The sequence below is a fragment of the Arachis hypogaea genome, chromosome 18 (assembly GCF_003086295.3).
Source record: "Arachis hypogaea cultivar Tifrunner chromosome 18, arahy.Tifrunner.gnm2.J5K5, whole genome shotgun sequence".
Taxonomy (NCBI): Eukaryota; Viridiplantae; Streptophyta; class Magnoliopsida; order Fabales; family Fabaceae; genus Arachis; species Arachis hypogaea.
The window spans coordinates 3,397,619-3,413,500 of record NC_092053.1 but is presented as its reverse complement, the minus strand read 5'-3'; the positions used below and the strand labels follow the sequence as shown (position 1 = coordinate 3,413,500).

The window sequence follows — 15,882 nt, the reverse complement described above, 5'->3', positions numbered from 1 at the left end:
ATTGATGAGGGTAAGAAAAAGAGAAAAAGGAAAAGCAAGGGGGAGGAAGATAACTTTTGAAAGAACCAATGCTGAGGGGAATAAAGGAAGGGAGAGGAGCAGAGAGTCTTGGGACGTAGCAAACATGTCGGTGCTCTGGTGGGTCTCTATTCTCAAACGAGAAGGAGCCCAGGCTCAGAAATTCATGCAATCCAGGAACACTGCTTTAATTTCATTTGCATCTTTTCACATACATACATGCACACACCATCCATCATCATTTTACACAGTAAGCGGGATGCATGATAAGGGAATCCACACACACATATATATAGTTCATGTAACTAAATTCTAAGCAAACCAAATTAAATTGGACCTTTACAAAAGAAAAAAAAAAAAGATAAAGCATAGGGCAAAGAGATTTTTGACTTCTGTTTACTCCACAAAAATACGAGAATACGTGTCAACTACCAAAGATAAGGGTAAGAAACTAAGAATACCAAGTTTAAAATGAACATGATGAAACTTTATTCACATCTTTATACATTGATTAATGGTGTAGATTTTTCATTTTCAATGAGAGAGAATCCTTAAAAGATAGAGTAGTAAGATAACGTGATGCGTTTAAGTGTGTACCTACACTTGCACTGTTGCACAACAGCTAATAATGTAATTGGTAGTCTCCACTATTCTATTTGTGACCATGTACATGGAGGAATTTCAAGTCACATGCTTTGATGGGAATATATAAATAAGAACATCTCTCCATTAAAACCTGAGGATGATTACAAAAGTACATCATGTTACAATTACATTTTCCATGTCAGAACCCCATTCCTCTCCTTTCTTCTGCATTGCACCTTTCGTATAAATAATATCACACACAAAAAATTGAACAACTTAACGGAGTGACCAGGTGATCTTCCACCATTTTCCCTCCAAACAGTCGCTTCTTTTCAACAATTGGGAAAAAAAACAGAAAGAAACAAAAGTTAACATAAAATATCTCAGCTATCATCAAGGTTAGTAGTAGTAGTATTAATAGAAGGCAATAGTTCAGTTTGTGTTTGAAATTCCTCATCCTCATGTTGCTGCTCAAGGAACCTGCTCATACGCTCTAACAATTGTGCTGCCTTTCTTTTCCCTCTGTCTGTGCCATGTTGAGCCAATTCCAACAATGGACCCATCACACCTAACTCCTGTGCCTGAGCTATGTATTGTTGATCTCCATTGCAAAGGTGCACCAATACAGCAGCTGCATTCTCTTTGTTCCTTGGGGATCCATTCCCAATAACCTCAACCAATACAGGCACCGCCTCGGCAGCGCCAATGGCGGCCTTTCCGTCAGGATGGCTAGCTAATATTGCCAAAATGGCTAATGCTTCGTCCACCATTCCCCCGCCACGTTCTGTCAGCAGTCGCATAAGAGTGGGAACGACTCCAGCCCTTACTGCCTTTCCCTTGTTCCCTTGGTAAATGCACAAATTGAAGAGTGCTGTTGCAGCATCTTTCTTACCCCTTTGGGTACCCTCACTCAGCAGTGTAACTAATGGTGGAATGGCCCCTGAAGAACCGATTGTAACCTTATTTTCATCAATAACTGAAAGGCTGAAAAGTGTGGCTGCAGCGTTTTCCCGAGCTTCCATGCTTCCCTTCTTGAGCACATGAACTATCCCCGGTACTGCCCCTGAAGACACAATACTTCCTTTGTTGTTTTCACATATGGAAAGATTCAGAAGTGCAGTAACAGCATGCTCTTGAATGCGGGAATCAGGTGTACAGAGAAGACCAACAAGAAGAGGTATTGCACCAGCTTCCGCAATGGCCACGCGATTATCTGCATTGCGCTTTGCAAGAAGGCGAATCTCGCCAGCAGCCGATCTCTGGTCTTCAGGATTGCCAGATGTGAGCTTCCTAAGAAGATTTTCAATCTTGCTCCGCTCGGCCGGTGAGCAGGCAGAGGCTGATTTATCAGTTCGAGAACTGCTAGGTCTCTTTGGTGGCTCTACGCCATTGGCTTCACACCATTGTGCTATGAGGCTCCTTAAGACATAGTTTGGTGTGAGAACAGTACTAGATAAGGTCTGCTGTGTTTTCGGGCATGTACCATGTCCTGCTTCCAACCATTTCTCTATACAGGAACGCTCATAAGTCTGCAGCAATTAGACAAAATGATTTGTTTTCAGTGTATTCAACTTCAATGCGAGTTTACATCCAAGTAGTTAGATTCAGAAACATACCTGTCCTGTTGATACTATGACAGGATCCTGCATCAATTCGAGAGAAATTGGGCATCGAAAATCATCAGGGATTACAGGGGGCTGATGATTCTTTTCATTTGTCCCTTGTTTGCAGCAACTTGAAGAAAGGCTGTTTCCTCCTACATTATCATCCTTGTCTAGATTCTCTGTTAGTACAAAATCCTTTATTCTCTTCAGCAACATTGACATCTTCTCAATGCTTGCCCCTGGATCCCCATCACTCGCGATCACCATCTCGTGCAAAGCTAGCGACTCTTGTGTGAGATCAGCTATTCCAATCAGTTGCAATTTTTCGGCTAATCTCCGTAGAACAGCTTGATCTGTAGCTGCATCATTGCTCTTGTTGTAAAGGGACAAGAGATCCTCATGCAACTCGGCATCAGCTGGATCAACCCTTCCTTTGGCTCTTCTAAATTGTGCAAGAACAAGCTCAACCTGAAATGATGGAGAGAATTAACAAGAATTAGTCCATAGTGGAGATACAAAGAAGTTCCACACTGATGCAGAAAACGTGATCCTTAGTCAATCACTAAAATGATACAGATGGAGCTTACAATCAAAATAAGTTTATACCTGTTCCGTAACTTCATCTGAAATGTCAAGCTTATCATAGGAAATTCCAGCCAATGCTTGTTCCAACTGAGTAGTCACCTCGTGGAATTTATTAATAATTTGGTCCCTCTCAATGACCTGCAAACAGGAGTTAAAATAACGGAATCAACACGGAGGGTTGCAATTTCCATCTAATCAAAAACCACTTTCGTAATTTGCTAACCATACATACTATTCAATTTCAAAACAAGCATAATAACTTTAGAACAGAAACTGTAAGTAAACTAAGGTTCCCATATAGAAACATGACAGGAACATCCAAACTACCAAAACACTAAACCATCTCAGGATTCTGTTCACTGTGTGTTCGTCTTTGTGTGTTTGTACCTTTTTGCGATTTCCGGAAAAACAAAGAAATATAAATCAAATGGATCGAAAGGACCATCATTGACAAGCCACACCTGCAAGATACACCAAATAGGAAAGGAACACAAGATATTCTATGTAGCTTGAAGACCAAAATAAGAGAATAGAAATTTTGGTGGATTGACAAGACACACCACTTCAATTTGCATCCACTTTTTTTATCTCGATGTCAAACAGAGACTCACTAGCAGATTCCAAATTTCAATTATAACTTATATTAAGGAAAAAAAAGAGATACTTTGAATCACACAGCACTCTAGACCAGCAATTTCCAACTTTAATCATATAAAGGGGGCAAAAACAAAAAAGGACCATATCCTTAGCCCGCGCGTAATCTATTCACCATTGATCTATAGTAGCAGCCACAACTTCGGAAGATTTTTTTTTTCTTTTTTCTTTTCGGCTTGAAACACACACGCTAGCTTCCCCAATCATATATTCTATCAAAGGAATAATGCAATGCGCGTTGCAAGAAAATTAAAATGATAAAATAAAAATCTTATTGGAATTAATTAAAAACTAAAAATGTTTGCTGGATGAGCCTAAAAAATTGTCCCCAGAACAAGAGCAGATACATGAACAGGTCAATTAATTTATATTACTGCAGCTGGAAAATCGTTTTGCCACCAAAAAACGAAAAAATGAAAAAAAATAAATAAATAATGGTTTGTACGATTCCCCAATAGTTAATTGGCAAAGAAATAGCATAAACGAAAGTTAAGCATATCGTCATGAATCACTTTGAGTAGCAGTTGAATGGCATAGTCAATACTACACAATACCGAAAAGCAAACACTTGATGACGAAATCAATCAATCTATCAATCTGTCCTGAAAACACGGAGTTGCAGAGAATAAAAAGTAAGAAACAGAGAAATATATATTATACCATGTAAATCTTGCTGCCTTCACTACCGAATCTGAGGAGGTCCATGGCGGATTCCATGGCTTCCTTAAGCTGAAGCAAAGCATTTGAAGTTTGTTGAGGGAGAGGGTCCTTACTGTCCCTAATCTCTTCGAACAATGGTGTGAGGAGCTTGAGCCTCCTGGCCAAGTTGCAGTACTCCTTCTTGACCGTTGGCCTGTAATCGGAGATGGAAGATATTTGATTGACCAAATCGATGAGGCTCTCAGCTGTTCCCGCCTTATTGTCGTCCTCCATGGAATTCAGCAGATCTCGGCGAAAACGCAGCGTTTTGTTGAGCAGAGGGCGGAGAGAGAGAAAGAGAGAAGACGCGGAGCGGAGTGAGTAGTGGTTTTGTTTTGTGGCGCGGCTCCTAACTAACCATGGTTGAAAAGTAACCGCGGGTGTAGGTATGGGGCAGTATTATAATTGGTAGCTTAGCTGTGAGTGTGAGTTACACAGCGGAGTGGGGTTGGCGCCGCCTTGGAGCGTGGCTCCCACTCTCGGCTTTCGGGGTGAGAGACTGAGAGTTGGTTAATAATTCAGTTAAACAAACTGCTCCTGCTGCTACTATTACTAACTGCGGTAACTACTTAGTAACAGCGGCGTCTGTGTTGTGTTCAACAGACCACCAATCTCACTCACTCAATTTCTGACTTCTGACTTCTGAGTTCTGACTCTCCTTTCAATGATGTTTAGATAAAATTATATAATATAAAAATATTTTTTGTTTATTTATTATATTAAATATATTTTTTAAAAGTAAAATAAATGAGAATTATAATTATTTTTAGTTTTTTAATATTTTTTATTTTTATTTAAAAATTTTGTCAAATATACTAAATTTAAAAAATATTAAGCAAAATAAAATTTTTTTTTATTTTTTAATTGCATTTAAATATATACTAATAAAAATTTTAGGAAATAATTTTTCCCTCAATCATTGCTCATTTATTACCTTATAATTGATTGAAAGATATTAGTTTTCTAAGTTTAGTAAAGCCATATTTAAGAATATGCATTGACCAAACTCTTATTTTATTAAGGTTAATTGCTTTTTTTTTTCTTCTATGATTGGAATATGAAAAGGTTGAATATTTTTAATGAAAGATGTGAAAATAATTAGATTATTTGTGTATTATTAAAAGGTGAATTATATGGTAAAGATATAAATTTATAGATCTTTTTTTTTATGTGATGAAAGAGAGATTGAAAATACTAGGACCCACATTTTAAACATTAATAAAAGAGTGAATACCTCATCTGGCCCCTGATAATTACTTCAAAAAGACAACGAGGTTTCCAAGAAAAAAAACACCAAATTCAGTCCCTAATCTTTTTTTTTGGACTGATTAGTCTCTGTGCAAAAAAAAATAACATTGACTTTTTTTTTGCACAGGAGCCTCGTTGTCCTTTCGAGGTAACTGTCAGAGGCCGGATTGAATTTTTTTTTTGTCAAGAGCTTCGTTGTCTTTCGAGATAATTGTTAGGGGCTATTTTGCGTTTTTCTCTTAATTAAAATAATAAAAAATAACTATAAAAAGAATTTAATTCTCTCTCTATACAACCTCAATCTGTATAGTAAAGTGTCCCTTATTAAAATGATATATATTATATGATCTCTTATTAATGATAGGTGATCTGCTATACAATAAGAATTATAATTCCATTTTATTCACTTTAATGTCATTTTTTAATCTTAGTTTGTAACTAACGATCTTATTGATCATTAAATTAATGATTAATTAACAATCACAACATCAATGTCAATTACTACAATACAACTCATCAATCTATGACTATATAAGTTATCATATACCTTTTAACGTAACAAAAAACAAATCTCATCTCTAGTAACTTTACATGCTCTATAACTTGCATAATATCTCACATTACTGAGAATCTTTTATTAGTGTACACAATTTAACACTTATTAACTTGAGTGTAAAAATATTTTTTTTCTAAGACATTCCACTCTATTCTCAATTCAACTCTAACCCTAACTATGAAAAAGTTTTTGATAAAGAATTCACTAGTCAAAGTATATTATACTTAGAGTCATCATTTATACCCTGACTCAGAGTTCTTTGAAATTCAAAAAGTGATCATTTACAAAAAAGAAATCATGACACATACATTATGACAAATTTTACTGAGGTTTGAGTTTGATATATATTAAGAAAAAAAAAAACATAATGTTAAATTTTTTTTATCCTGGTCATAAACTAATAAATCAAAATAAAACTGACTATTTAAATGTTATAATTAATCAGACTAAGGCAATGTCATGTAATGTAAAAAAAAAAAAAAAAAAAAAAAAAGATCAGGCTAGGCCAATTTGAGAGACAATGTGGGACCAAAGTGTTGTCCTAACTCCTAACCCGCTAACCTTATGTTATGTCACAAAGAAGTCAAATTAGATGGCTCGAGCTTGCACGTGCTGGATAAATCGTAGCCGTACATTCACTTCAGTCATGGATCTACCTATCCGTTAGATAGGCCACAGGCTGGCTGAACCAGAAAGAAAGAGTGCCTGCTGAGTGTTGAGTGGAGAGGTGCCTTACCAATTCTTAGAATTAGTTAGTTATAAAGTGACACATTTTTTAATAAGTCAAAATTTTATCTGTATCTTAGTATCTAAGAAATTTGAGTGTCATGGTAGAATTCCTAATTAGATATTTTCTTTTTCTTTGTTGTGAACTTAATTAGATATTTTTATTACCACGTCCATCGGCTCATCATTAGCTTAAGGAAACTTAACATCTCAAAAGTCAAAACACCACTTAAAGGTTTGTAACTTTAGCTATTTTATTTTGTTTCTTTTATAATAAGAAGGTTTACATTTTTTCATATATAAACAGAATTTTTGGATTATTCTGAAATCTGAACAAATTTTTGCATGTTTTTTGGGGAAGAAAAAGAAATAAAAGCTAGTGAAAGATAGATTAATTTTATAGTTGATTAAAAAAGGAAAAAGAAAGGAGGAGTGGCATTTGGTACGCATATAAATGTAGGATCAGAAAAGTGTGGTGCACATGGTGGAGGTGCAGGGCAATGATGGGTATGGAGGGTGGTAAACCACCGCCACTAGCCCATCTTCCATTGGGCTCATTCACCATCCATCAAGCGGGTCCCATTCCTTCAGCTACTTGCAAGTTGCAACAATGTCGGATATACATGTTCATGTCTACATACGGGATCATATTAAATATTAGATTTTAATTTTAATATATTATCAGCTTAAAATAATTTGATAAATATATTTAATTATATAATATTATATAAATAAAAATAATTATTTTTATATTAGCGTGAATAATTATTTAAAAGAATAGATATTATTACAAAAAAATTAAAATTAAACTCTAAATATTAACCTAAAATATGATTTGGATCCAACTGGAATTTCGCGGCAAATCGGCTCTTAAACCCCCGAAATATGACCCGCCGGAACAGCACCAGCCGCTAATGCCATTTTGGTTTTCTGCAAGCAATTCTTCTATTTTATTTGTTACATACAATGTAGATCCATTTATGTGATTTTTACATTTCATAACAAAATTATTAATTTATTTTTTTTAATACAACGAGTCTCGCGCTATAGATTTCTTATATATGTCGGTGCCCATTACTTTATTCATAAGAATTTCATAGCATATATGTACTTGTAGTAGAATGTTGAGAGACACATCTTACTTTGTATGATTTAAATCAATGATATAGTTAGGGGTGTATATAAAATTTATATATTACTTAAGATTTATTTGATAAAATTTTTATTTTTAAAAATAATTTGTAAAATTTAATTATTAAAAAATAGTTTTTTAAAAATTGTATCATCTATATTTAATAAATTAAATTAAAAATAATTTTTAATAATCAAGTAATAATAATTGTGTTTACTAAGTTTTTAAAATTTTAAAATATTATAATTGATATAAATATAAAATTAAAAAAATTTAATTAATCTATAAAATTATATTAAATTTTTTAGTTTTGTTAAGCACATATAAACTTTAAAAAATTTTACCTTAAGCACTTTTAAAAAATACTCCCTATCTTTTAAAAACTACAAATATATAATTTTTTTAATTTACCAAATATAAAATAAAAAATTTGTACTTTTTGAAAAATACAAATATCTTTTTAAATATTTTTGGTCAGGAAATTTTTAAAAAATTTTACCTAACCAAATTACAGTATAAACGGATCAATTTGGTATTAAATCTAGGCCTAGACCCATACCCTTCTATATTTATTTTGTTGTGTTTTGCATTTTTATTTTTAACTATTGGGCCTCGCATTCATTGATGTCTTGCTTAGTAAAGCAAATCCTTGGGGTACATAATACTAAATTGAATAACCATGACATGGTTTTTTTTTTTAGACATATCATGAAATGGGTTTGAACTACTAGGTCAGCTTCTGTGTACCTGTCCATTGGGCTCTGAAACGTATACAAAACTTGGATTTGGTATCGCAAAAGGACAATGGCCCGAAACCATCCCGAATCATTCCAAGTCAATCACAAGGTCATTTAGAAAAGTATTTTTGAACACGTCCAAAAAAAAAAAAAAAAAGAAAAGTATTTTTGACTTTACGTCGTTGGTTTTGGGCATACCAAAGACTAAAGTTGCAATACTATCGAAAAAAAAAAGGACTAAAGTTGCAATGACAAAAAGAAAAAAGAAAGGAAAAACATCAGTTGCCTTCATTCCCTTAACTTGTTTTAGGTGCAGATATTTGTCATTTGGATTTAGTTTGCTTAAACAGTTTAATTAATTTTTTTTAAAAAAATTTAAACAATAAATACTTATATTAAAAATAATTTATAAATAAATTATTTTGTATTTAATTTTTAATCATAAAAGTATTTATTTTTAAAAAATAATAAAAAATTTTTTATTATAAAAAATCATTTTTTTACTTTTTTTATAAGTATTTAAATAGTTTTTAAAAAAATTATAATTTAATTTTAAAAATTACACCAAACATTATTGCTATAATTTTTTGTAAATTAAAAAAATTACTTATTTGGCCTTTAATCTTTAGAAATATTGTTGTTTCTAAGTCTAACAAGTAACTAAGTAAGAAAACTATGATGCATGGATACTGACACGGACACGGGACACACCAATACGCGAATTTTAAAATCTTATAAAACACGAGGACACGTATACATATAAAATATAAAGTATTTGTTTAGATAAATCGTAATGATATTTTGAAATTTTATTAATATTAAAATATAAATTAATTTTTTAATTATTTTTAATGTCTTATTTTAATTATATCAAATATTTAAAATATTTTTTTAATAAATAATAATATATACTATATTTAAATTTATTTTAAGAATATATGTTAAGAATAAGACTGAACATACTGACACGTGATGGTATTTAGGTATGTCCAAGTGTGTCTAGAAAATAATTTTTTATTTTTTATTAAGACACAGTTAGATACAACAGACATGTATATCATAGGAGTGTCGGTGAGTGTCATGTCCAAAATGTGTCCAACACACGGACACGACAAGACAACTCAGTGAAGTATCCGTAATTCATAGCAAAAAAATATTGAAGTCAAGAAAAAAAAATACATACAAGGCCGTGAGCACAAACTCAAGACCATGCAGCTCGAAAGAGTTGAGATTTTTCCTTTATTTGCCACCACACTTGAATCGAATATGGTGGCTAAGTCTACACTCGAGTTTGACCAATGGCCATCAATTTGAGTGTAGACTAGGAAATTATTAATCAATGATGTCAATTAATTAGTTTTTACTGTCTTTTATTTTCTTTTCTTTTTGTATTTGTGTGAATTATTTATTAGTTTTTCAATTTGTTAATGCACAACTATTTATTACTAGATTCTATTTTATCAATATTGATACTTGTTCTCCTTATCCTCCTAAAACTTTTTTTTTTCAACTCATTTTATTAATTTTAAAGCATTCTCCTTAATCTTAGCAAGAAAAAAAAGAGAGGAGAATTTACTGGGTCCAAAAGGGGGTGGTGCGTGCATTACCATTATTATATTTATTCCCGCTCCTACTAGTGGTCCAGCAGTAATTAGTGACAGTGACCAATGGTATATGATATTGGATCGTGATGAAGCACCCAAACAGAGTGAGCGTGACTCAATTTATTTTCTCCCCCTATTTTTTATCTTTGCTAGAGAGTGTCCGTATAAATATTAAATAGCTATAGATATATATATTCCTATTCCTATTCCTATGGTACAACAGTTCTGATTCTTTGGCCAAACCTATGTTATTGTAAAAATTCGAAGAAGCTTGGTGATCACAACAGAAACATGCGTAGATCTATCAGATATGCATATACAATATATGCGTATGAAACGATATTTATGTTATGAAAAAGTATAGGTAACAAACAATATTTTTGAACAATGTATGAATAATGTGAATTAATAAGGTTAAAAGAGTAAATTAATTTTAAATTTAATTAGTAGCATTAAATTAGGATGTAGTGTATTTTTATTTAATTGATGGTTATTCATGTTGTTCAAGATGATTATTGTTTACCTAGCACTCCCCGTTATGTTATTTGACTTCAAACTGAAGTACTGAACATCATAATTATTACAACACATTTTGTAAATCCTTGCTTGACTTATGATTTGCAACTTTAATTTGTTTTGTGATTTTTCTCATAAGAGAAAAGTGTATATAATCTTTTGATGACAACGTAGACATTTTTCATTTTCAGTAATTTTTTCCTCCTTAATCAACCAAACAAATTGATTGAAACGGTGTGAGTTTGGAGATTACTTGTCAAAGCTTGTTCCTTGATGAGGATATTTGGTTTCAACGGGGCTAATTCTTGAAGCAACTGCTTTCCTGTAATAGAAGAAAGGCCTAAACGAATAAAGTTAAAAGTTCATCCAAAGGTGAAAAAAATGTTAGTACCTATATATGTGCCAGTTTAATTATCATTAGACTCTAAGCAACCACAATTTCATCTTTTAAAGGCCTTTCAACTTAGCTTTACGCTTCGGAGCCAATGTAATATAAACAAAAACAAGATTAACAAGATTTGATGCCATTGCCATATGGGAATTTAAAATAAGCGTGCAGATATGGTTTTGTTAAAAAAATTAGTAATTAACTAATTATACTTAGAATATATGCTTGCTAAGACTAAGAGTATCAGCAGCTTTTGGAGAAACCTATTTTTATTATATATATATATATATAGCTCGCAGAATGACATGACCTTAAACACCTCTTAAGCTAAGACCAAGTCAGTCTAACCCTCAATATTTAGTAAGAAATCTAAGAATACAAGAGAAAGGAAATTTTGGTGAAAATAATATTTTATTACTCAAATGTTTGTTACAAATAACTCATACATACTCAAATTCTAACTCTCACCTCCTATAACCTCCTTAATAGATAGTTAGGATTAAATCTAATCAACGTTCCAGATTAATCATCCAGAACCTTCATTACAAATATTTATCCTACCACAACTTTTTATCTACTTCTAGATTATTCTATACTATCATTCATACTTCTATATATATTAAGACTCTTCTAAAATACTCTCTGATCTTTCAAAGTCTTCTAAAACATTTTAAGGTCTTTCGAGACCTTCTAAAATATTCTAAAACTATATAAAACATTTTCAAACATTCCAAAAAATTATAATCTAACTTTCTAAAATTTACCATAATACTCAACTTGAACTTTTATTTGAAAAACGGGGTAAGAAAATCAAACTTTTTCTAATAACCAGGCAACTTATATGTTATATCCCATCCATTTTTCGGTATTTCATGGGAGTCTAATATGTTGACTATGATAATATATTCATATATATTATGGCACACGACACCTTAACATGTTTCTATAGGAATGCAAATGCAAAGTATGTAAGAGGACCAATCAGGGCGATCCAAATTGGGAACACGTAGAAACTGACTTGGAAACTTAAATTTTAGTCATTGTGATCCTTTTTTACATGCTTACTCGTTAATAAAATATAATTACAGTCTATGATGTAGTATAATATGTAATTATATAATAGCACGGACTTTAGAACTAAATAAATGGATGACACACAGTTTAGCGTGTCTAAATAATGTAATCCACTTGAGAGACAGCACCTTAAATTAAATAATTAAGAAAAACACACATCATTTGTATTCACATGTAGGATTTATAACAATACAGTTTGAAAATGAAACATCAACAATGGCACCCAGAGCAGCATGCCGTATCAATTATTGGCAAGATTTATATGATTTTGTGACATAAACTAGATCGGATTCGGATGGCATGAGTTAACGTAGCAGCAACATTTAACTTGTTATTAGTCAAATCTAAGTTAGGCCGCATTCTCACTTTGAAGAGTTTTCGTTCCTCATTATATGGGGGGTGTATCAGTCTACCATACTATAACAACGTTTATCCGTACTAATTGACCTGTTTAACCATAAATGGTATGTTGCTACCCTTGGGTTAAGGTATATTGCCATTATTTATTTGACACATTATATCATTATTATTTTATTGTTTTTCTAATATTATTATTATTAAGTTTTTATAATATAATTAGATACAGATGAAAATTGGAACATAGGGTAACTCTCTTTCTTCCTATAGTTTTTTTATGAATGCTACGATGCTTTTGAAATTATGCCTAACTTACTAAAAAAGGCAAATAAATAATATTTAATAAATTTTAAATATTTTATTTTTTATTTTTAAAAATAAATTAGACAATTTAGGCACCATAATAAAAGGTACCATAGAACTCACATAATTTTTTTACTAACTAATTTTTGTTATATTATAAAATATTAAAATAAGAATAAAATGACAAATAAATTCTACAAATACCGACAAACTACTTTTAAATTAGTCCTTATAATTACTGTAAAAAAATTTAATTTGAATTAACTTGTTTAAGTTTATTATTTTAAAAAATTTTACTAGTAATTTTGTTAGAGAACAATTTATGAGAGAGTTTAAAAATAAAAAAGTGTTGTAGGGGATGAAAATTGGAAAGGTTTTGATTTGAGAGTAGTGTTGGATAGGTGTAACTGTTAAGTTGTGGAAGAGGAGGTAGATTGATTTGATTGGATTGGAGAGAGCGGTGAATATCGAATCTGATATTTGGTTGCAAGTGTCTTATAAAGGCAGGGGCAGGGGGTGTGCAGGGCAGCCTGGCTCTGGCTCTGGCTCAGCCTCAGCACACCATGGGTCAAGGCCTCAGCTGCAGAGCAGGCAACCACGAGCATGGCCTCTTCACTGCCGTCCACCACGGTCACCTTCTCACCGTCACCTCCCTCTTAGACCACGACCCTTCTCTCCTCCACCACACCACTGTATACGATCGCCACTCTCCTCTTCATATTGCCGCTGCCAAAGGCCACATCCACATTCTTTCCAACCTTCTCGATCGATCTCTTAATCCTGATCTTCTCAATCGCCAGAAGCAGACCCCGCTCATGCTCGCAGCAATGCACGGCAAGATCGACTGTGTCCAGAAGCTTCTTCAAGCTGGAGCTAATGTCTGTGAATCAATCTTTCCATTTTCAACTCTCCTCTGTTTCTATTTCTATTTCTATTTCTCACTCTTGCAATAATCTTCAGGTTTTGATGTTCGATTCTATTTACGGAAGAACATGCTTGCATTATTCAGCTTATTACGGCCATTCTTCTTGCCTTAAGGCAATTCTTTCTGCTGCTCAATCTAGTCCTGTCGCTGCTTCTTGGTTAGTTACTCCTCTTTCTCTTTCTCTTTCTCTTTCTCCTTCAAAATTAATTGGTCAATTTTGTTGCAGGGGATTTTCTCGGTTTGTAAATATCAGAGATGGCAAAGGTGCAACGCCATTACACTTGGCAGCTCGGCAAAGAAGGCCGGACTGCGTGCGTGTTCTGTTAGACAGTGGAGCTCTTGTTTGTGCTTCAACAGGTGGATATGGGTAACGAAAACTAATCTCTTCTCTTCTGTTCTGTTCTGTTCTGTTCTGTTCTGTTCTGTTCTGTTCTGTTTGATATTGTTATTTAGATAAATGAATGAACGAGTTGGTGGTGTATGTTTTCACTTTAATTCGCAGATGTCCAGGGAGCACTCCCCTACATGTTGCGGCCAGAGGTGGATCTCTGGATTGCATTCGCGAGCTCTTAGCTTGGGGCGCCGATCGTCTTCAGCGCGACGCATCCGGGTATTGTCTTGTTCTGTTTCAGTGCATTGAACCATTCACATATCCATGGATTTATGTTGATTGTTTATGCGTGCAGGAGAATACCGTATGTGGTAGCTATGAAGCACAAGCATGGGGCATGTGCATCACTGCTGAATCCCTCGTCTGCAGAGCCCCTTGTGTGGCCCTCTCCATTGAAGTTCATCAGCGAACTTAATCAAGAAGCCAAGGCCTTATTAGAGCAGGCCTTGAAGGATGCAAACAGAGAGAGGGAGAAAAATATATTATTGAAGCCAACCACCTACTCTCTCCCATCTCCATCTCATTCTGATGATGATAATATCTCTCAGGTTATTCAATTCAATTCAATTCAATTCAATTCGATTCGATTCCACCCACTCTGCATCTATCTCTCAAATTGGATTTAACAAGATATTATTTGTTTCAGGTTAGCGAGTCAGCATTATGCTGCATTTGCTTTGAGCAAGAATGCACAATTGAAGTCCAGAACTGTGGGCACCAGATGTGTGCACAATGCACATTAGCCCTATGTTGCCACAACAAACCAAACCCTGCCACGGCTGCCCTTACGCCGCCGGTTTGTCCCTTCTGTCGAAGCGCGATAGCCAGGCTGGTGGCCGTGAAGGTGGAAGCTCAGGAGGAAGTGGATCAAGACACCAATAATGGTTCCAAACTAAGCAAGTCATCAAGAAAAACAAGAAACACAAATGAGGGCGGCAGTAGCAGCTTCAAAGGCCTATCATTCGCCAAGTTGGGTAGCCGCAGCTCTGGAAGGATTGCTGCTGATGATGAATGGATTCACAAAGACTGAATGCAATGCTTCCATAATTGGCAACAAGAAAAGGTTACTAGCTATATATATGTGCTTCACCAGCAAGGCATGATCAAAGAATATTATGTAATTTTGGGAAATAAGCAAAGTCAGTGGAAGTAAGTGCAAGTGAAGTGAAGTTTGCGGTAGGTACCAAAAACAAGACCAGCATGTCATGTTGTTCTACTAGCTAGCTACGATTGTTGTTATAATTATTGTTACTTGAGATTGAAGAAGCATCACTTGGGTCGATGATTTTGAGAGTATAGTCCTCATTCAATCAAATTTTATTATACATTAAACAGGTAAAGTGGACGGGAATTGGATTTCTCTTCCAATAATAAATATTTTATTATGAAAACTGTGTATTTGGTATTTCTTTGTAACCATGTGAAATGAGCAATAAAATATGAATACGAAAGTGAAGTACTTACTCATCAGAGTGTCATGTGATCATGTCTCTACGTTCACATAATTTGTGCACTTATTAGATGATGTTACATAGTGTTGACACGTGGATTTTGGAATTGTATGTGATATAATAATGGTTGATAACTTGATATCATTGATTCAGAATGAGATAGAAGGACAGCAGGGACAAACAGGAACGATGATTGATTGATGAAATGCCAAGAGTTACAGTGTAGGTGTCACTTACTCAATTACGCCACACTGATGCAAACGCTGTGTTTGACTTGATGATGAACTTCCAACTTCCAAGTTCCAATCTCCAATCATAGTGAATAATAT

The 15,882-nt window shown here is 33.7% G+C and overlaps 2 protein-coding genes across 2 annotated transcripts; one reads left to right on the top strand and one right to left on the bottom strand.

Annotated features, from left to right (window-relative positions):
- Window positions 1-712: 712 nt before the first annotated feature.
- Window positions 713-4,789, bottom strand: LOC112770701 (U-box domain-containing protein 13). The gene is made up of 4 exons (XM_025815062.3): window positions 4,107-4,789; window positions 2,814-2,930; window positions 2,220-2,675; window positions 713-2,132 (listed from the first exon to the last, which is right to left on the bottom strand). The coding sequence occupies exons 1-4, from the start codon at window positions 4,377-4,379 to the stop codon at window positions 987-989; spliced, it is 1,992 nt and encodes a 663-aa protein (XP_025670847.1). The 5' UTR covers window positions 4,380-4,789; the 3' UTR covers window positions 713-986.
- An 8,296-nt stretch (window positions 4,790-13,085) lies between these two features.
- On the top strand, window positions 13,086-15,572 carry LOC112769014 (putative E3 ubiquitin-protein ligase XBAT31). Its single transcript, XM_025813406.3, has 6 exons — window positions 13,086-13,664; window positions 13,747-13,868; window positions 13,938-14,078; window positions 14,214-14,321; window positions 14,398-14,650; window positions 14,749-15,572. The coding sequence occupies exons 1-6, from the start codon at window positions 13,350-13,352 to the stop codon at window positions 15,130-15,132; spliced, it is 1,323 nt and encodes a 440-aa protein (XP_025669191.1). The 5' UTR covers window positions 13,086-13,349; the 3' UTR covers window positions 15,133-15,572.
- Window positions 15,573-15,882: the final 310 nt, after the last annotated feature.